Below are 23,568 nucleotides of genomic sequence, written 5' to 3' on the forward strand. Positions count from 1 at the left end.
TCTTAAGTGAGATAATGAGAAACCTCTTATGAAATATGAAAGAGCATGTAATTTTAAGAAGGATTCAACTTTTATTTGATGAATATTGGTTTTCAAATGGCTGAGATATCCAAAAAAGTGATAATAATAAAAGGCAACAGGCCACAACTTTATTAGGATCTCTTTGTTTCACCTTGTTTTTGGATATCTCAGCCATTTCAAAACCGATTTTCATCAAATAAACTTTTGATACCCCTTAGAATTGCATGCTCTTTGGCATCTCATAGAGTGGTTTCTGAATATCTCGCAAAACGTTAAAGCTAAATCCTCACTTCGACCAGGTCTGTACACACCCTTTAATCTGGTAAAAGCCCGGTATCACATCTGCTAGGAATGTTGAATGCATAATATTTCACATGGAGTAATGTGGAAAACTGACCAATGGGCTCGCCAAGGTCCAGGCAAGACTGGTCAAGCTGTTTGGTGGTCTTGGTTTTGGCTAAATAGTCATAGAGCTTCTCCTGGTCATTCGGAACGCCGTATATCTTGTCGTCATCATTGGCTGGATACTCCCGTGGTCTGACGGCGGGCAGATCCTCTGGTATGGTGGAAAAAGAAAGTAACGAAAGCCTGATGACATACTCCGTATACTCAGGACATTCAACACAAAGCTGGTTCATTATACATCTACATTATACTAAAGACTACACTGTACTAGAAAGTGTGTCCAATATTATGATATGTGGTGCCATTATATGAAAACTGACTTAAAAGCACCTATTGGTACTTCTTTTGTTCATAACAGACAGTTTATAAGACCATACACTTAGTAAAAGAAAAATCTCATGCTCAAATGGCTATGAGGTCAAAACTGTGCTTTCTACTGTTTTTTTTTTTGGTTTTTTTTTCACTACAGTATCACTGCCTACCAATTTCACCAATTGACACACACGCATAAAGGTTTCAAGCCATGCTGAAAAGGTAGCATTTTGAGAGAATTATACGATGACAGAAAGCAATTCTGGCTATCAATAAAAAGACCAAAAAAAAAAAAAAAATCACCTGATGTGTTGGACATGTATTTCTAAGAACCAGACACACTCACCAGCAGCAAAAATTTGCATGCATCAACCATTTACACACTGTATGCACAGAGCACATGCTTTTGATTGCACACACTGTTTGTGTGTATGATGAAACTGCCACGCAGATGTGATTTTGCCGCATACATGTAGGAAACACAGGAGTGCTACTTTTGGCACAATTCAGGTTGACATTAGACATGTTGAAGCAACTGTCAGTAACCACAGCCCACACGCAACCTTTTCAAAACACATATATGACCCAGAACTCCTAACCTTTCTGACAGAAAAATTGGGATGATTTGGCTCAAAAGCAGGAAAGAAAGCGCAGTTCCCATAGGAGTATGTTGTAAAATCATTAAGAAAAATAGGAATCCCCTATTGAAACAAGAGTTGGGAATGGTCAAAATTCAAATTCTTTCCTCCGAATTCAGAATGGTTGGGAGGTCTGTTAGTAATGACCGCTAAATGAAAGCCTAGAAGAGTTGCTAAACAGCAACATCCAAGTTTTCGAGAGTCCTTAATTCTTCAAACTTAAGATAAATAATGAATTTTGATTCTTCAAGTGGTCTAGCAATGTTGAATTTGTCTCTTCAGTTTGAAAAAAAGAAATGAAAACAAACAAGAAAAAAGCCCTACCACTGAAAAGCTGAAAAACATAAAATGTCACAGAGTTTAGAAAAAAATATCAATTTTAAGTTGCAGATGATGCTAAGCTCGAAAGAGCAAGGGCATCCACACACAATGGCTCAATTTGACATCATGTAGTAGCACATTTTGTTGGAAACTGAAACATGTTGAATGTCAAAATACATTCAGACTTCCACATTTAGAAGGGGGTTGAAAATATCCAACTTTTATATACTTCGTCAACTCTGTATTCCTTTTTTCCTATAATTTTGTAGTATGTATAATCACTTTTCTGACGTATTCACCTTCATATTTTTTTCGGCACCAATGTTTGTGACTCTAGTAGGCCAATTTGAAAGTGGGTCGTATTTTTTTTTAATGGACCAATCAATAATTGTACAAAAAGGTAACTATAAAGTCTTCCACCTGGCATTACAAATTACTCAGAACCAGATTGAATCCATGAAAAGAGTTTTGAAAGAAGACATTTTCATCTTATGTCACAATAATATAAACAGAATATTTCATGGCGTGGACATCTTTGAGAGGTTGGGCTCAACTGAACAGCACAAATGATAATACACAAAACAAAATTTGAAGTTATTAAGATTAAAAGAAATACTCTTATTCATCACAAAATTTTTTGAATAAGTAGAATTCACTGAAATTGGCCAAGAGCGACATACATAAACACTGTATTAAACTGACAATAGTTTTCGCTTTTACAGCACAGCGCATGACACTGTCACGCACAATTTTACTAACAAACAGTGTGTGCAATCAAATTATCACTGATTTTAGTAGGGATAACATTGATGGCACATTCCCATGCAGCCAGAAGCCATGCCGAGCCAAAACTATCATTTGGCATTCCAGATTTGTTTACGATGACCTTAAAGGACAGGTTCACCTTCATAGACATGTGGATTGAGTGAATGCAGCAGTATTAGTAGAACACATCAGTGATAATTTGGGGAAAATCGGACAATCCGTTCAAAAGTTATGAATTTTTAAAGTATCTGCGTAGTCACTGCTGGATGAGAAGACTACTACAGTGTATGATGTCATATGCGTACAACCATACAAAGAAAATAAAAAGAGAATTTCACAAAACTTTACTTTTTGAATAAAGTGCACATTTCTTCGACTTGTTACTGACATATGTTAAGGGTAATATTATTCCCCCTGTCTTCTGAAAGAGAGAAGTCAAGTGCTCTTTTGTTATGCGAGAAAAGTGAAAATATGTTGAATTTTCTTTATTCTTTCTTTATATCGTTGTACTCATGTGACATCACAAGCTATTGTAGTCTTCTCATCCAGCCTTGAGTGAGCAGAAACTTCAAAAATTCATAACTTTTGAACGGATTGTCCGATTTTCCTCAAACTCTCAATGATGTGCTCTACTAATATTGCTGCATTCACTCAACCCACATGTCTATGAAGGTGAACTGGTCCTTTAAGCTGGCTGACTGCCAACCCCATACAATGCACAAATCCCTCATAGCATGTAGAAACATGGCGTGGCATGGGGAAAGACAGTACCATTTTGCACACACTTGCTTTTCCTGAGGCAGATCCTTGGGGTAAGAACTTCATGCAATGCAGAAACAAATCTAAAGCAAATTTCGGTACACACTACACACGGATTGTAAAGTCTTCCATGCTAACTAGGAGGCATACACTCCGTATCTGATTTGCTGGTTTCATCATTCGTGTTTCTTAGTGTTGCAGTACAGTCATGAGAATACATTGACATTCTATGGAGTTGACAAGCTCAGAGTGGATCTTAACTCGTTGAGGACGGACTGATTTTGCTATAACATGCCGTACACTCCGGACTAGTCTACAACAGGTTAAACTACTGCCAGTGATCATCAGGAATGAATTCTTCAAATTCATGAAATTCTTCCATCGAGATGTTTTCATTGCAAGTGATTGACATATTGCCCTACATCGACCTAAATAAGCGCTGAATTGATCAGTGTTTTAGCAGTAGTCATGATAAAAGAAATCATGGACGTACATACTCCGGCAGGATTCAAACCTACAACCTCCTGATCTCTGCACAGCCGTCATCTCCACGAGACCACTGAGCTTCTGCCCTACAGCAAGTGTTGGTTCTAATCCTTACAGCATGCAACGGGTACTGTATAATTATTCAAATTCATGAAATTTTTCAGTCGAGGTGTTTTCATTGCAAGTGACTGACAATCACTTGCCAGGAATGAATTCAGTTTTACAAGTTATGTGTTCAGTGAAAGAAGAAGAAAAAAAAAGAAGGAGTAAACTGTATTGATACCCCAATAAGAATGACTTAAATATTTATCAGTATTCATCAATGGATCATCGATCACTGTTATAAAATGTACAACACATTAGATTAGAGTATCACACAAAGACACAACTTGTCTACAAAAAGGAAAGCGGCCTCGAAATGGCAAAACAACGTATGTAAAAAACTTCATGAAAATTGATTTAGTCACATATTTCAGCTTACTTTCGTATAATCTAACTCTTGACCAAATTTTGAAATCAGAACCCATTCCGCTACTGAAATATGACGCTCCCTCCCAGTGGGTATTGTTCAAATTTTGTTGGCAAAACAACGTAAGCGGCGATACGCTTGCCCCTGCTCAACACACGTCTGGCATGGACTTGGCAAAACAACGTATCTACATGCAATATGTTGTTTTGCCATCTACATGTTTACACAGTAATAGGCTGTGCGCCACACGCAGCTGCAGAAGCAAACGCATATTGATGCTGTGGGACATTATACACGCGCCAGTGATCAGATTTACGTTGTTTTGCCGTAGCAATGACAATAGCATGGTTATGTTGAGATGGCAAAACAACGTATGTTTTGATTAAATGCAAATTATTCTAAAAATGAAGGGTATGGCGAAATCAATTTACATTTACTGTATTACAGATACTGTTGGTAATTCTAGGGTAAGATATGATGTGTTTAACGACAACAGAAAAAGAGCTGTAGGTTTGCAAAACTTCACACTCAATTTACTGGAAATGATGTTGGATGAAGATACATTGTTTTGCCATCTCCAGGCCGAAAGACACGATGCACTCCTGGAGCATGCCAAAAAACTCACAATGCCCGCGGCTCCGTTCATTCCGTTTCCATTCTGCATTCCAAGAAGGGAGGGGTGGGTGGAAGAGCATGGGAGATGGGTGAAGTAGGGGTAACATTCTGCCCCTCTCCTTCCCCCATCCCAGCCTCATCGCTCCACCCCTTCCCCATGACACCACACTCACCAACAAGGATGAACTCTTCCACCGACGTCTCACCTTCGTGCCCCGGCTCGTCCCAGTGGGGCCCCTCGACCATGTGCGACAGGTGGGGGTGGTGCATGTCGTGGTTGAATTTGGAGCGGTCGGGCGGGGTCGGGGAGTGCCCAAAGTCTGGCGTCGCCCGCATGCCAGCCGGAGGGCTGGACACGGACACACCCAGGGGCTAGGGAGGATGAACAAAGCAATGAAGGGTTTCATATCACATTTGATAATCTCTTGTCTCATGAAAACTACATTTAAGTCACCTACATGTGTGCCTACTACGGCAAGCTCCATTCTGACGTATATTTAAACACAAGAGCGTATAAAGTTTTTTAGAAAATAAAACTGAGAACTTGACCTGTTTTCATGCACATGCATTCCTGCAAAAAAGTGCTTAAATGATTTGACATCTATACATTCTCTTGTGGGTTTTTTTTTCCAAATAAGAAGTTTGCAATATAGACAGAACATACGAAACATAACCCCACTGGTTGTATGTAGATAACTTCCCAGCGCACCTAGGACATCGAAGTACAGCAACTGTACATTGATTTTGTGCATTATAATGCTGTAAATTATCATGGTAGTAACAATAGTTAGTTATATTTAGTAATGATAAAAATACTGATATAATAATGATCATGATAATGACAATGATAGTAATAATAATTATAGTACAAATAACAAGACTACAGAGAAGAAGAGAAAGCTGGAAAAAATCAGGAGAAAAGGAAGGATCAGAAAAAGAAGATAATAAAAACACAACAAACACTTCTGTAATATCTTGAGAAACCTGTGTTTGAATATGAGCTCAAGTTGGACAATGTCCTGTTTAGCGACACAAAACTATTAGCCTATATGAGATACTCTGTGAGATCAATCAGGGGGCGGCCTAAAGATAAAAGCATCTCCTAAAAGTCAAGATCGTTCGTTGTTTTGGATCCGACAGAAGCTTTCCAAACTCACCGGTCTTGGGGGCGTCTGGGGAGAAACACCGTCTTCCACTGACTGAATGCGTCTCTGGCTTCGGTCTCCTGCCGCACAAAAAAAAAAAAAAAAAAAAAATAAATAAATAAATAAAAATCACAAAATACTTTGCTGTTCACAATAATATATAGCAAAACAACGTATTTGCTCCCTCTTCAAATCATGAATGGTTTTAAAGGGGCGGATCCAGGAATTCCATAAAGGAGAGGCGCCTTTACAAAATTAAAGGGGGCGCACGCACCACCCCCTTTTTTTTCTTTTTATTCCTTTTGTTTAGTAATAATAAAGAGGGGGCGCACGCCCGGTGCACCCCCCTCTGGATCCGCCACTGTTTTATATGATGACATGAAAAATGTTTTTACTGTTTTGGAAGTTTCCTCGTTAAGACTTATTCAGAACCAACAAAAATGTAATGACCTCATAGATGCAATTTTACAAGCAACTACATCCTTCTGGTATAAAAACACAAAGGGATGAGTTTGTGCCGTGGATTTTAATAAGTTCATCTCATCTCAAAATAACTACAATGATCTTGCATTTGACTCTCAATAACATTGTACATTAAAATTGGCTATGCTCTGATTTAGAGACACGAAAGAAGCATTTCTTTCAACAACAACATGGAAAGAAAGAAAGAAATAGTGAAATTAGATAATTACATGTCATGTATGCTTATATGCATTAGAAGCATTTTAATGGAAATAATGCCATAGCCACACAGGTAGGGATGACACTTGAAGAGATGTCTGTAGGAAGGTTGATACGATGTGAAAAAATAAATATTCAAATATTTCTTTAAAAACTTTCCCAACTTTCCTTTTGTTTGCAGAGACCTGCAAGAAATCCTTCAACTTGATTAGGTTTTCAAGCTTTCATTGCATTCTGGGTAGATGAAACAGAGAATACAGTGAAGGGATAAATACACTACACTGCACACACAAAGGAGGCACACTTCTGCCCACTAGATACTGAGGGTATGATCTCTATGTCTACCAGTGGGCGTGGCATTGGAAGGGGCGAAAGCACTGGTATACTCACCCGGTCTCTGGGGAGGTACATCTAGATCGGGTCAGCAAATGGTGGAGCGGTGAATGGATGAGACAAAAAAAAAATACAAAAAGAGGTAAGGACAGATGACAAAAGCTTATTAAATATTAGTGAAAAGCCATCATGGACAAGAAAATATCTCTATTTCTTTTTTTTTTTTTTTTTTTTTTTTACCAGCACAATGCTATCTTTGTATTCAAGCTTCCAACCCTGCCTCTGTATTAATGAAATGCTTCTGAGCGGTGCAAAAGCATCGGTCCAGGCATATGTGACCCGCCACCACAAAAGCCTGATGCAGTCGCCAAACATCAAATTTCTGACTTCTCTATTTCTTTGAGAATTCCCCAGACTAAAAGCTTTCCAAACACATGCACCTTGTCCTGTTCTTCCTTCCAAATGCCTACCATAGAAATGATATTCAAGACAGGCATCCACCTGGTTCACAGAGTCTTGAGAAAATTGGCTTAAGATGCGGGCAAACATGTGGGAAATTCAACAGGCATTACAATTCAATGGGCAAATTCAAAATACATTGGTAAAGCACTTTGTAAAAGCCAAAAATCATCAAAGTTCAATACATTGCCGGATGTTGATATTTTGAAAAAAAAAAGCAGTGCATACAGTGTATATCAAAGCTTTGATTCCTAACCAATTGCCTAATTCTTTTTATTAAACTCCCCCTCCAAATCAGCTGATTTTGGGGGGTTTTGTTTTTTGTTTTCATTCTTTTTTAAATCTGGTAGCCTCAATGTCTGCCAGCTTATAACAGTGAAGTGGTGACGGCTCACATAGAATAATGTATGACAGCATGGAATCAGGTGCAGCAGAGCTTTGGGGTCTGAGCGGAGGGTAAATTACCCCCCAACGCTTCCCTTGATTTTAAGCGCATCTGACATTCTCCCTCAATTGCTCACGCACACAAATACACACATTATACAAACAGACACAGACATAGACACACACATACAAACACATACAAATATAAACAATCACATGAAAAAAAAGGCCAGTAAAGAAATAAGCAGGGAGAGCAAAAGAAGAAGAAAAAAAGGGCTAACTCTCGCATGTAGCGCTGGGGCATGGAGGTAGCAAATCTTCCCAGCATGTGTAAAAGCAGAATCTCACTCCTGTGTAACAAGAATCTGATAGTATATCATATAAAAATACTACATATATTTCACCTATAGCACTTGTCTGATCACACAGGCAGGCTACAACATATTTTCTATAACCAAAACTGCATACGGTGACCATAAGGAGAATTTGAGCATTGTTGCTGCCAAAATTCAGAATAAACTACATGTGTATGAACTGTCACCAGTGCCAGCATGTGCTCAGATCCTATAATTGTCTTTAGGCATCAAATTTTGCTCACGTCTACACTACATCCTCCAAAAACCACTGTCTGAAGATTGTTTATACTAAGGAACTATCTAGTTTTGTTGTTAAAATGTCTCTAAAAAAGAAAACTATTAGAATTTTAACCACTGGAAGATTTAGTGATTATTGAGAATCTGCAATTCCCTCATGCACAGTCACATCAAATTTATCTCAAACAAGGCAGGGTCAAAGAAACATAAAAAAGGACGATAGCAAATAAGAATAATATCTTTTAAATGACAGAAAATACACAAAAGAGTATAACTGAGAAAAACAGCAACATAGAAATAAAGTGAATTAAGGACAAGGTACAGAAAATGATCAATTGAGACATTCTCAAATATAGTCTGAGTAAAAAATTACATGCAATCAACTTCAATCCATGTTTGATTATCCTAAATACTCTGTCACAGACTCAATAGATGAAAGCAGTCTGCTGTGGAACTAAAGCTACAATAAGAGATGTGTATGCCTCTTTATAAAAACAGGGATCAACACTAACTCTTCTTTTTTTTTTTGGTGGCCAGTTGGGGCTACTAAAATTTTGAATTTCAAATAATTGTGGCCCAAAACTGAAATCTAGCAGTCCCAAATAAAAAGAAAGTAACTTAAAAATCCATTTTGAATCATAGTTGCCAGATTGGGCCACCTAGAGATAAAACCTTTTTGGAAATTTGGTGGCCCAACATCAATTTTTAGTGGCCCCAGGCAACCAGGCCATTGCTAATGTCGGGCCCTGAGATACTGTACATATAAGATATGTACAATGTATATATTCCACAGCACTTCCTTCAAGTGTGGTAGAAAAAGAAAGTGAGATCGCATGAAGGGTAGGAAAGCATACACTGTATGTTAATAAATAGTATGATTCTCCTAGTGCTACAAGTGTGGTAATATTCTAGTTAACAAGAGACCCGCGGGTCTAGCGCTCACCTGAGTATCGCAAGTTCACCTTTCACGCAGTCACTAATCTTAATTATTCACAGCTCTACCAAAATTTGACCAGGCATTCTCAAGTAGAAGATGAAAATGTACAATAAGGGCCCAATTTTTTTAAGATTCCTTAATTTGGGGGGATTGGGGGCCCCCTGGGGCCCTCTGGGTGGGGCATGGTGCCCATTTTGATAAATTGAGATCCTGACCCCCTAGGGATGCTACCTGCCAAGTCTGACAAAAATCCATCATGAGGTTTTCAGGAAGAAGATGAAAATGTACAATTCAGGCCCCCATTTGGACCCTTCCAACCACCACCCCCCCCCCTACCCAAGAGGGGCACCCCTGGATCTCCTATGAACAAACTTGAAACTACAGTCATTAATGTACTCACTCATAGTATTATCTCAGTTCTATAGATAACTTCTGATTCTAGAGAAGATTTATAAAGATTCCTTCATTTGGGGGATTTGGGACCCCTGGGGGCCCCCTGGGTGGGGCATGGTGCCCATTTTAACAAATTGAGATCCTAACCCCCTAGGGATGCTACCTGCCAAGTTTGGTGAAAATAGGTCATGGGGTTCTCAAGAAGAAGATAAAAATGTACAATTTAGGCCCCATTAGGACCCCTCCTCACCCCCTCCCTCCCCTGGGTCCCAAGGGGGGCACCCCTGATTCTGCCATGAACAAACTTGAAACTACAGTCATCAATGTACTAACTCATAGTATTAACTTAGCTCTATCACTTCTGGTTCTAGAGAAGAAGATTTTTGCGGATATTCCTTAATTTTGGGGGGTTTGGGCCCCCTGGGGGCCCCCTGGGTGGGGCATGGTGCCCATTTTCACAAATTGATTTCCTAACCCCCTAGGGATGCTACCTGCCAAGTTTGGTGAAAATGGGTCATGGGGTTCTCAAGAAGACGATGAAAATGTACAATTTAGGCCCCATTAGAACCCTTCCCCACCCCCCTCCCCTGGGTCCCAAGGGGGGCACCCCTGATTCTGCCATGAACAAACTTGAAACTACAGTCATCAATGTACTAACTCATAGTATTAATTTAGCTCTATCACTTCTGGTTCTAGAGAAGAAGATTTTTACAGATTCCTTAATTTTGGGGGGTTTGGGCCCCCCTGGGGGCCCCCTGGGTGGGGCATGGTGCCCATTTTAACAAATTGAGTTCCTAACCCCCTAGGGATGCTACCTGCCAAGTTTGATGAAAATCGGTCTTGGGGTTTTCAAGAAGAAGATGAAAATGTAAAAAGTTTACGCACGACGCACGACGGACGACGGACGACGGACGACGGACGACGGACGACGCACGACGCACGACGCACGACGGACGCCGGACGAAGGGCGATCGCAATAGCTCACTTGAGCCTTTGGCTCAGGTGAGCTAAAAAGGACACCAAGAGGGTTACAAAAAAATATTAACCCTTTTGGCTCTGGGATGGAAAGGGGTTAGGGGATGCAAGGAGAGGGAGGAGGTTGACAGGGGGAAATATGAATGTCCATCCATCTGCATGATCTCATTTTTTTTGCAAATACACACATATCTTAAAAATACATACATATCTTAAAACCCCATTTGTTTAAATCTCCAAAATTTTCAAAGTCTTTCTGCATTTTACTCAACTTGATGATTAGGTCTAAAAAAAAAAAGAAAGAGGTAGATTGTAACACATAGCAAACAAACACAATTCAAGAACAAACAAACCAAATTCGATAAAGTAACATCATTACGCATAGTGCATGAACGAAAAAACAATGGCAAATCTGGCATGTATATTTATTACTCTTCCTATTTCAACAATGCATAAAATCTTGCTAAATACTTAATCATAATATAGGAAAAATATGGCTGCTGTGATCATACATCTGTCCACTCCATTATGTTCTCATGCAGGGTTTCATTTGTCATTCCAGGTTGACTGGTTGACTACAAAATTGAACAAAGATTACAGCCCCCCTCCCCTCTCCAATAAAAAGCTCAATCCTTCCAAAAACAGGAACAAAAAACCCAGAGATCAAAGTAAAAAAAGAAGAAAAAAAAATACCAGTTCAGTTAGGGTTAATAATCGCAAGGAGAAAGTTCTGGAGATATACATAGTACAAGGTGTACACCACTATTACCAGGCAGTAGAGATCTACGTGGGTCAGTGCCTAAGAAAGTCCAAGGCAGTTACTGATAAGGATATCACTATAAACTATAATCACAGTCTAACAAAGAGTACTGTTGCATGGTGAGAAGTCAGTAATCTTGCCAAGACAGTGTGCAGGGTAAAAAAGAAAAAGAAGGTAATGTAATAATTTGGCTCTGTAGTATTGGAGCAGGTTAGATAAAGAAGAAGTACAATGTACACCTACCAGTACCATCATCAGGTATATCCTCTTCTGTTAATAGAAATAAGTTTAGAAAAAAAAAATGTATAGTAGACAAAACACTCAAGACATACATTTGTATGCATTCATACCCACAATGAAATACTGTAAATAAAATAAAAACACCACCAATAGGTTTTTCTGTACTGGAAAGTGGTGGCAATTAAAAGTTTCTAAATGTTTGCATGAAATGGAGATCAAATATCACTTGCCAAGTGTCCCTTTTGGAAGAAAGATACAATATGTAAATGGCACGCCTCATGAATCATCACCATAAAAGGGTACCAACGATGACAAAGTGCCAAGACTTGATGATGAGCAATCTTATTATTATAGGGAAGTCACACCGAAAAAAAACCCAAGCATTGTAATGAAATACTATTAATATCAAATTCACCACCAGTGGGAAAAGGGACTTCAAGCAAGTTAGGCACATTTAGAACTGGTTACCCATGTCCCTTCAACCAAACATTTGATATCGATAAAACAAATTTCTTAATCCCCATTCTGTGTTTTGAGTGCTGATTAGCACTGAAAACCCCATGGTGTTGTACACACTGTACAAAGTCCCCAGCACATGAGTTAAAAGCTCACTCTCTGTAATTTCCCATGCCAGATCTCATTAAAGGGATGGTACAGTTTCAGATGAGAAGAGGTTTCAGGGTTTTTAACATTTTTTATGTTTTTTTTTTAGATGAGAAACCTCATTTGAAATATGAAAGAGCATATAATTCTATTAAAAAGAGGAATTCACAGTTTATTTCATGAAAATTAGATTTGATATGGCTTCTTAAAAAACATACAATTTCAACAGGAATTCGAAGTTTATTTGATGAAAATCAGTTTAAATGGCTGAGATGTCCAAAAACAAAAGTAAAACATAATGATCCTTATAAAAGGTGTGCCCCACCTTTTATTAGGATCGTTTTGTTTTGATCTCAGCCATATCCAATCTAATTTCCACGAAATAAATAACTGTGAATTCCTCTTCGAATTATATGCTCTTTCATATTTCAAATGAGGTTTCTCATTACTGAAAGTGTATGTTTTTTAACATTTCATGTAGTAGTTTCTATTTATATCTTACAAAAAAGTTATAAGTCTGAATCCCCACCTCCACCAAAAATGTATCATCCCCTTAAAATTTGCTGTACACTGCAATTTTTAATTTTTCATCAATTCTAATTATCTGTCATGCTTGGTGGCATATCTCTTTCATAAGGAACACTATATAATATCTGCAAAATATGGCTGTATGCATAATTAAATTTCTTCAAAACAATCACCGGAACTGAATTGAATGTGCATAAAATAGTGCAGTGAGGAATAAATAATATAAACCTTTAAAAGGAAATAGAGAAGTTGTGTGCCTGTAAAATTATGAATTTTATACCTTTCAAGGTAATAAAAGCAAACAAAATGCAGGCCATCAAATGACACGCAAGGGGAGAAAATAGAGCATTTGATATCAATTCCATTATTCATGACTGAACTTAATACCTCCATTAAAATCTGCTATTGCAACAAAAAGAGACAAAAATAGAGCATTTCACATTTATTCCATTGTTCATGACTGAAGTTAATATCTCTTTCAATATCTGCCATAAATTGCAAATAAAAACACAAAGCACAAAAAAAAATTCCCACTGCTCAGCAATCCCAAATGGAAAAAAAAAAGGAGAGCAGAATTGACCTATCAAACCAATGCATCTGATTCAAAAGGGGGAAAAACCCTATCACAAACTTTCAGAGATGTTTACTCAAATCTTACCTACTTACGAGGACTTACCTACTTAACTAGCACCCTATCATGCATAAACTAATTTGTAAATACCTAAAAGCACACAAATATGTTTGCTTGCTATATCTTCCAGTAATTCATGTCTTGATTCTGCAGAATTAAAACCTGTGAAACTCATCTTACATGGCCAAGTGAAAAAAATATATAAAAAAATTACTCACATGAAAATTACCACTTTAACAGTATTACAATGTGCACACACCAACTTGCTGTGTACTACCACCAACCAAGGACCTTTCAAGTGAGGACAGTTTGTTGAATAGGTAAATTGAGTGCATGGATTCCATCAATGTGGATTTGGAGCAAGTTTGTGCTTGTCTGAATGAAAGGGGGCAATGGAGGGGATGTAGGATGTGTGAATGAAAGTGTTCATGTTTTGCATGTCTGTATTTGTATAGTATATACTAGTTTTGTTTTGTTTTTTTTTCTTACATGGGTCAAAACAGAGAAGAAAAAGTACAGACTCAAGCTTTTCAGAACATATTTTTAACTCTATAGAAGAATTCTGATCTCTAACAAAATATACAGAATGGGAGAAAAACGATGGTACTAATTATTTCTCAGCAAAACACCACTACAGTATATACTGTGTATACACGTGTATGTACGAATTGACTAAGTATTTGCATATCGACGAGGAAATCTACACAATCTAGTAAAAGATTTGGGTGCAGGTTGGTGGGAGGTATTTCAGTTGATGCTATCATCATGTCATCTAATTTCCATATTGATGTGACATGTGACCAGTGCCACTGTGTCCTCAAAATGGGCGTGTCTTAAAAATTCCTCAATTTGCTTTACTAATTTTCAGGTCAACTCTTCACATAACTTCCATCATTGATACTGTTTGTTTAATTCTGTCATATACATATCATCGCTGGGGTGACAAGACCTCGTATCTCAAATTTTGGTGAAAATGACTTTCTTTGATTAATGGCCAGATAATCAGTTCAGTGATGTCTTGTCCAAATCCTAGCTTTCTAATACCCAAAAAATGAAGCCACCACGGCATGTCAAAGGAGAGGCTATCCCATATTTGACATTTTGAAGACACTAGGTCTTGTCGCCCCAGTGACGATACAGCACTTGGCTAATGAGCCAATTCGGGGGTTCCACTTTGTGCATGATCAAAAAAAAAAGGGGGGGAAAAAGGTCATTTGTACCAACAGGGCATGTTCTTTTGGTTTTTGAATTCACCAAGATATGTATTCATGTACTCCTTATAAACACTGCTTGCCAGCACATCCATCTGACAGCAAAAGGGGTATTGGCCAATATCAACAGAAAAAAGATTTTCCACATATTACTGCAAAATAATGAAATAGTATTACTTGATAGATGATTCTGGTCACCTTGTCTACCCAAGTTCATCCTTTATTTGCACATGAATGATAAATTCCATAAATTGTCACATCGAGCAAGCTTATGAAAAATGCATTTTGTCACTTTGAAAGCAAGTGAACTGCCTATAAACCAACTTGCTGAGTGCAGTGTGAAGTGCAAAGCCTATTCAACATGCATGTGCACATTGAAAAAAGTTACAGCCTCTATCACAAGTACTCAGTCACACACATTAAAGCAAACAAAATAATGCACATTTTAATTCAAGGCTAAAGCAGTCATGATAGGGGTTCACATGAGCTTTGGGATTCCAACATACTCTAGGCTATAAAACCAGTCATTTGCACTTTAAAGTAATAGCATGCCACCTCTACCTGCCTGATAAAACACTCATAAAACAACCATTTACAGGGGTTGAGGGGATATCAATGTCCACATAATCATTGAACACTGTACAAAATTATATATTAACAACATTTAAGCCTTGTTAACTCTGAGAAATACCTATTACTGACAATGAACATGTCTTCTTGTATTTGATCAATGGGGTCATCCAGATGGTAGAGTGTCATATAAGTTTTTTCCTCTAAACATTGTGCTCTTATCTGTTGGAATTATTATTTTCTGTCTTCCTCCTTAAAAAGGTAGTTTAGTGTTATCTTTTATAGTGGGCTTATACCTCATTCTCACTTCATTTTATTGTGTCCACTAGGTCAATACTTATTTTCACTTTTTTTTCCACATTAGTGTTGAACAAGAACTGTCACCATTAACTTAAAACAAGAAATAATGTTAAATCTTTGAGTTAGAAACTGTATAAAAAAAGCCCAAAACAATAAACATCATTATCAAAGTAAACCCCTTCAAACACTACCCCCCTTCACCTTAGAAGAGAGCCTGTATAGGATTGTGGATACTTTAAAAACCTATATTTTAGCTAGAAAAATCAACATGTCCAAGCACGCAAAAACATTGGAAAGTAAAACATTGGAAAGTAAAAATTTGGGTGAAAAGATAAGCACAAAAGAACAGAAGCATAATTCCTAAACATACGGCAGGAAAAAAAAAATTAAATACAGTAAACATGAAGATATCAAACACAGAGCAGTTAACAGTTCTAGAGCACAGCACACACCATTACTATATATACAGTAAGCATCTACCACACTTCTTTTCCTTTGTATGTGAACCGTCATCACAAAACCCTGATATACATGTAGTTGCCAAACACTGACTTTTTTTCTTTTTAATGACTTAAGAACTTGTAAATTCTCTTGACTGCAAACTTTATGTGACCAATCGGTATGGGTACAATCTAATCCCACTTCTCAAAAGCTATCACTTTGACATCATAAGAAACCAGAAACACTATTTTGAAACTTGCTACATGTATGTGTTCAAGCCTGCAGGAGACTAGGAATTTATGCACTTTTGGATCATTCAAGGCATGGCAAATACACACTTCATAAAAATATGCACATCTTGAATATCAAATTATCACAAATGCTGAAATTATGACAGGTTGCAGTTAAGCTTTTGAGCTGTTCAGTATTTGAACTAACATCATATTTGTCTCTTCGTTTGTTTGTTTGTTTCACCAGCCATGTTAGTTTTATTTCATGGGTTATCTCAGCCTTAATGTCAGCAACTTCATGAGGGTAATGTGGTCATGGCTCACATACATTATATTTTAAAGGGGAAAGAAACCCAAATATACTCTTAAATGTGGATAGAGCAAATGCAGCAATATATACAGAACACATATTGATCAGCAAAGTTTGAGAAAAATCAGACAATATCTGAAAAAGTTATGAATTTTAAATGTTTAGTTGCCGCCATCGCTGGTTGAGAAGACTACAACATTCTATATGGACAATGATATAGAAAAAAAAAACACTAAAGAGAATTCCACAAAATGTACTTTCTTAATGAAAAGCACACATTCCCCTGACTTGCTACGTAACATAAGGTAAAGATAACATTATTCCCCCGATCTCTGAAAGAAGTAAAGCTGAGTGCTCTTTCACTATGCTAAAAAAACTTAAATTTATAGGTAGTTTGAATTTTCTATGTATTTTCCTTACATCATTCACGCATGGCATCACAAAATATTGTAGCCTATTCATCCAGCCATGACAGCACCAAAACTTGCCAACTTTTATATGGACTTTCTGATTTTTCTCAAACTTCGCTAATGTGTTCGACCAACACTCCTGCATTCCCTCTATCCACAAGTACGAATATGTATACATTGTTCTTATATTTGGGTTTAATAAACCTTTAATATAATACATGGCACACAAGCACACACAGAGCTCACATATTCATACACACAGGATACTACAATTTTGTATGTGACAGAAGTGAAGTTTGGATAATTAGTGTAGAGTGTTTTTCATATAACACATTCTTACTAAAACTACAGAGAAATACTGAGAGGAGAATAAAGAGAACCTCCGGAGCCAGATTACACAGCAAACATGGATAAACCTACCGACTTTCGCATCAACTTCATCTAAAAATAAAAACAGGGAAACAGGAGAGGAAGCAGTCACATCACAATTCAAAATAAACCAGACGTACAACATTCAAGAAAGAAAAGAAAACCAATTTTGTGGTGTATTACATGTACTGCATTATTCAATTGCTATTGTCTACATTTTCATTTGATCTGAAAATAGTGCACCGTTTATTTCAGGTCAATTTAACACCTGCTGAGATTGTCATACAGTGTGATGTCATACATTCATTTGTTGCGGTTGTTGTTGTTGTTGTGGTTGTCGAAAAGGCAGTTTACCGTGACTATGATTCTCTGGTTTGGGTTCCAAATATATGTTCCATCAAGGCCTTGACAAAAGACTAGTTGACCACTGAGACTACTACCTAAACTCACTATGCTCACATCGGTGTGATTTTTGGCCCATTTCCCTACATTTGCAAATTGTAATAATAATAGCAATATGGTAAAACTAACAACCCTTGGTATAGCGCAAAACATATAGTGTGACTGTATGTCCCTATGTGCTCACAAAAAAAGAAGACTATAATTGAAAAAAAATATATACAATTGCAACAGTACCAAGATTCATGTTTGCTCACACTGAAAAGATGCAATTTTCAAGGCTGTTGAATTTGAATCTATTGATATTTGGTATAAATTTGTCTTAGATTTTAAGGTAGACGAGCAGAAAAAAAAAAGGACTAAAACACTACTAAAATCATGCAGGGGAAGGAGAGGGAGACAACTGTCATTATTGTTCACAAAATTATACAGACACCATAGGGAATACACACCTACTGAGGTTTCAACACAATATTTTCATATGGACATTCCAAACATAAATACATGTAGCAAGGTATAGGAGATATACATTTCATATCATATCTCCTAAAAGTGTTTTGATGTTTTCCAGCACCTGTACACATGCAGAAAAACCTATGTTTATGTTCCTCTTTAAAGGGAACACACAGTTTTGGTTGAGACCTAATTTCAGATTTCTAACATTTTTTGGTGAGATAATAAGAAACCTCTTATGAAATATGAAAGAGCATGTAATTCTATGAGGAATTCAATGTTTATTTGATGAAAATTGGTTCTGAAATGGCTGAGATATCAAAAAAGTGCAATTCTAATAAAGTGTGGGACCCACACTTTATTACGATCGCTTTGTTTTACTTTGTTTTTGGATGTTTCAGTCATTCCAAACCCGATTTTCATCAAATAAACTTTGAATTCCTCTTAAAATGGTATGCTCTGCACTACATCATAAGTGTTTTCTTGGTATCTCACAAAAAGTTCAAAGCCCAATTCTCATCTCTACCAATACTGTAGTATCCCTTTAAACTGTAGCAACCCTCTTGACTTTGAATTAAAAAAAAAAATGGCCTTACATATTTCAGAAGCATTAATCTAAAACTTCATTTAAATGTCCTTCATACTATCCAAAAGTACTATCTTAAACTGAATGCTGTTCCTGATTTTAATTGTGCTCTTTCAACAAGAAAAACAACCTATAAGATCTATTTTCATCACATTCTCCACATCAAATGTCAGACAGAGGTTGAAGGACAACATGACAACAAAACCTATGGAATGAACATGCACACGGATACAAATTAATCCATTGAAGACACATATAAGGGGGAGAAATATTCTGGCTGTCCAAATAATTTCCATGCATCTAAAAACTGCAATTGACAATCTGCGACCGCTTTGCAATACAAACGCCAGCCAGGGAGTGCTATAGATGCATTTTTTTCTTGGGGCTGCTTCGCTAGCGCACATGTACTAGGAACAGCCATGCAATACATTACACACTACTTTCTAGGAATAGCACAAAAAGTTTTATACACATTAGACAGAAGCTATTCAGAGTGGTACAAGATACAATGTACACGTGTATAACAAAATATGATCTGTTGCATAGGACACATGCACAATTTGTCACCACATGACCCTGATGAAGTCATACATTTTTGAGCTGAACAATCTAATTGAATTGCAGAATACAGTAATTTGCCTCAAGATAAGAAATTCTATGTTCCATTATCAAGGATCGATATCTTACCTTTCTATAGTCTGAAATTTTGAAATTCAAAGTATATGTTAAATAAAGATTTCAATTTTTTTTTTCATTTTACAAAGGGTGTTGCTACAGCATTTTAAATTGGAAATTGTGTTTACATGACTTATGCTTGTTTGATTGAATCTGAAACTCCAAAAGCGATTTTATTAAAAACAAAAACTAAATGAAAATATCTAGTGGCATGCTCTCTTGCAGTTTCTGTGGTAGGTTGTTGGATATTAAAGTTGGACAACTAATTCATCACCGGGAAAACCTCAAAAACTGGCAAAATATGATGATGCTAACAATGGAATATCAATGCACTGAGACTTCATTAGGCTTTGTGGTGACATGCAAAGACTGCTCCTTGTCTGTATACCACTGTAAATACATCTAGAGGTGTACAGGAAATTTGCGACAGTACTAGGGAAATGTGCGATACGTAGTCATGGACAAATCGGATGACATCGCAGATGCAGTCTATACAGCCACACTGCGTGCTGAGTCTACGCACAGTACATCTACACTGTACATGTTGAAGCTGAGAATTCATGACGGTATGACATGATATTGATAAAAGCCTATAGGCCCTGGGAGGTGTTTCATAAAGCTGTTCTTAAAGTTACTAAAGACTTAAGAACGACTGGTGATCAGTTCTTGCGCTGAATTATTGAAATTCTGATAAATAGCACATCAGAACTGATCACCAGTTGTTCTTAAGTCATTCGTAACTTTACGAATAGCTTTATGAAACAACCCCCTGATGTGATATGGGTCTAATGTTGTTGTTGTTATTGAGACGGAAAGGAGCAAGCATGGGTTGGGTGAGTAGCAGAAGGCACGGTGCCAGGTTTGAATGACTTCACTGCGAATCTTGTAATATCATGTGATTGCCAGTATACACTGTGTGAGAACCCCATAACATTGCTCGCCGACCATTTTGTTTATTACAAGGTATCAGCACAGTACCAGACACACCTCTAACATACATGTACAAACAGCACCTGAATAACAGACTTGAGACTGTAGGGAACAGATGGCGTCCTGTCAAAAGATGTTCATGGCTTTTGCTGATATTTTGAAACTACTTCAAATCTACATACACCTGTACCTATATGGGAAAGTACAGTATTACGGTTTAAAAGGGCAACTCACAGGTTGAAAGATAATGATGATTGGAAAAAGCTGATCTCAATGAAGATTCTGTTAAGTTTGCTTATAAATGTCAAGAATAATGAATTAAAGGCAACATGAAACATGTTCACATTGTATGTAAACAAAAAGAAACACCATATGATTTCATTGTGTGGGTATGTGTGTGTGACTGAAGGGTGCTTCAACATACATGTATGGCGGTTCAGTGTTTGGGAATGGCCTGCAGGCAGTCAAGGGATTAAAATGATTAAGCAGCCGCCAAACTCGTGAGGGCGTGCTTGGAGGATGATGCCATAGTTACCTGAATGTCTCCTCTTCTGGTTCTTCTCCCTGGTCATGTCATTGCAGGGAACCAACAGGCAGCACAGGAGGCCATCCTTCTTGAGTGTGTAGTGGTCAACCATCTGGCAGGCAGGACATAATGAAAGAAACAAAACATTACAGATTTAGAGAGAACTCTCCACTCCCAAATTCAATCCTCAGTCTCAGCTTCAGCCTCTACACTGCTGGTCTTTTAGGTGTTGTCATGTTGTTGTTGTTTTTTCATTAGTAAAGTTACTTAAATCTTCACTGTTAATCATATGATAGACATACATTTGTAGACTGACCGACTGAATAAATTAATGAATAAACTTCATACATAGAGTGTGTTCGGGCGCTCTCTTAAAGTGTACTGTACTGTACCGTACCCATGCAAGAGGAGCATCAAAATACTCGCAAAGCTTTCCGTACAATAAAATTGTACGTTACCATATCCTGCCATATGTGGACCACTTCCCAATGTGCTCCACAAGCATACTGTATCGTACAATAACATACATGTACCAGAGAGCGCTCGAATGCAAACTGGTCTAAAAGTGTACTTTACCAGAAGTTGTTGACATGAGACGAGTGTGCTTTAATAACATACTACATCATGCTACAAAGGTGTGATTCTCTTTGCTAGGGGCATCTGTACGTAGCGTAAGCATGCTTTGCTAAAAAATATGTGGCCCCTCTGACTGGAGTCCAGAAATCACTCATGAGGCATACTAAAATCAGCTCCACAGAACGCTTGAACTCTCCCAATCTGGCATGGTATATGTATAGTACAGTTCGGTTCCTTTTTAGCCCTTTTTATACTTGTGTTTCTTAACGCCGGACTTTCTCTGACCCAGGACTATCGTTAGTCCTGTACCAATTTTTTCAGCTTTTTACACTGGCCAATTAGTCCCGTACTATCTCTTGTCCGGGGCTAAGGAGAAAACTGACCTTTTTACACTCGTATTTCTTAGTCCGGTACTTTCCAAACCACATGAATATTCATGATTTCGCTGTGTACTGTACACGTACACGCACGCACCGGCAGCACTTGATTACCTCGTTTCTGATTGGTCAGTGAGGGTCGGACTTCGTCTCCGTCGCTTAGCCCAGGATTATTTTTTCGTTCTGTTTACACTCACTTGCTTGGCACCGCAATTGCGGTGCTAACCCTGCTATTTTGCAGGGCCAGGTAGTACCGGACTATCGGTGGGGCTAGCCCACTTTGGCAAAAACGAGTGTAAACAGAAAGTGGGCTAAGGATAGTCCCGTACCAACTGTGGGGCTAAGGCCCCCCCCCCCCCCCCCTTAGCCCTACCGTTGGTATGGGACTAAGCAAAAATTTACAAATGTAAAAAGCCCTTTTGAGTGCTTGAACACAGCCATAGGTCAGAGATGGTGATGAGATCCAAAAGAGTGGGTAGCTTTTGGAATCTGGCTAGATGTGGGGGATCACACTATGCTTGCCCTGTTACAATGACAATATTATCATTATTCCCTTTCAAATATTAAAAAAAAAACAAAAAAAAAACAAAAAACCCACACTCATTCATAAGTGGAAAATGAATGGGGTGGCTAGAACTGATCAAAATCTACAGAGTTCATCTTAGCGCCTTCCAGGATCTCAAACTATGCTTTGTATAGGGCCCTATCATGATTTAACTCAGCGTCTACTGGAACATGGTTGGTCATGTGCCGAGTCTATGGAAAAGTTTGGAATCCAAAAAGGGAATGGGTTATAAAGAGAAAATGAGAGAGAGAGACAGCGAGATGAGACAGAGAGGGAGTGGAAAAAAAAAAAATCAGCCTTTTACAACGTTCGTGCCACCTAGAGGTCAATGGCTAACTTCTTTTGCAGGGCAGGCCACGAACATGAGCCCTCATATATATCACGATAATCTTTTCCCCCTTTTTACACTCTCCCTCACTTTCCAGGGGTATCGCCTTGCCAGTCTGCAGTCTGTGCACCACCCTTTCAAGGCTGCGGGAGCCTGGAACATCTCATATTTCAAAACATATCCCCCTCTTTACCCCTCTCATCCAACCAAACCACCTGCCGCAACTTTCATTAAGAGGGGGATAAGAGTAATAACGTTTTATTGCTCGCTAAGTGCACCTTTTGGCACATGTACAAGGGCAGTACATAAGCACCTATTTTCTTCTCTTGTAATTTGTATTGGGCCCACACCCACCTTTGGGCACACAGGATGAATAATCCCAGTCGCTTGGTCTCTAATATTGACAGTGAATAAATGGATTAACTCCGGTAGTCAAGAGTTGAGGCCCTATTACACCAACCCTGGAGTCACATCTTCTTTTTTCTTTTCTTTTCTTTTTCCTTTTTTAATGTACATTGTATGGCTCTGATTTCAGAAAAGCCTAGAACCAGAATACAAATGGTTTTATTATCCTCAGTAATGATACATCTACATGTTTGTATGTCTGAAACTTTGAATAGTGAGTGAACTTAATATTTCATAAGCTCGCGTACAACTCATCAGAATGACACACATTTTTTGAAACCTGTCTATTCACCTGAAACCTAACATCTTGGAATGTCAAAAACACAATGACCACATAAGTATACAACTCTCATCTGGTGTCTACAAAACTTTTCTGGTGGTTCCAGGACGCAAGTGTGTAGCTAATAATTGTATTAATATGCTTTTATACCATGTACTGTCCGACAGAAGTCAC

At 38.0% G+C, this 23,568-nt stretch overlaps 1 protein-coding gene across 1 annotated transcript in view; it reads right to left on the bottom strand.

Moving 5' to 3' along the window:
- Positions 1-23,568, bottom strand: part of LOC139714703 (tyrosine-protein kinase SYK-like) — a gene marked incomplete at its 5' end in the record, with an annotated part of 38,994 nt that overhangs the window by 10,843 nt on the left and 4,583 nt on the right. Inside the window, 7 exons of the mRNA XM_071626375.1 lie at positions 419-577; positions 4,965-5,163; positions 5,949-6,016; positions 7,008-7,028; positions 11,695-11,871; positions 17,346-17,366; positions 20,873-20,975. Coding sequence (XP_071482476.1) covers positions 419-577; positions 4,965-5,163; positions 5,949-6,016; positions 7,008-7,028; positions 11,695-11,871; positions 17,346-17,366; positions 20,873-20,975 — 748 coding nt within the window. The remainder of the gene's footprint in view (positions 1-418; positions 578-4,964; positions 5,164-5,948; positions 6,017-7,007; positions 7,029-11,694; positions 11,872-17,345; positions 17,367-20,872; positions 20,976-23,568) is intronic.

Source organism: Diadema antillarum, unplaced genomic scaffold, assembly GCF_040938485.1.
Source record: "Diadema antillarum isolate AM-2024a unplaced genomic scaffold, OU_Dant_1.0 seq00002390_RagTag, whole genome shotgun sequence".
Taxonomy (NCBI): domain Eukaryota; kingdom Metazoa; phylum Echinodermata; class Echinoidea; order Diadematoida; family Diadematidae; genus Diadema; species Diadema antillarum.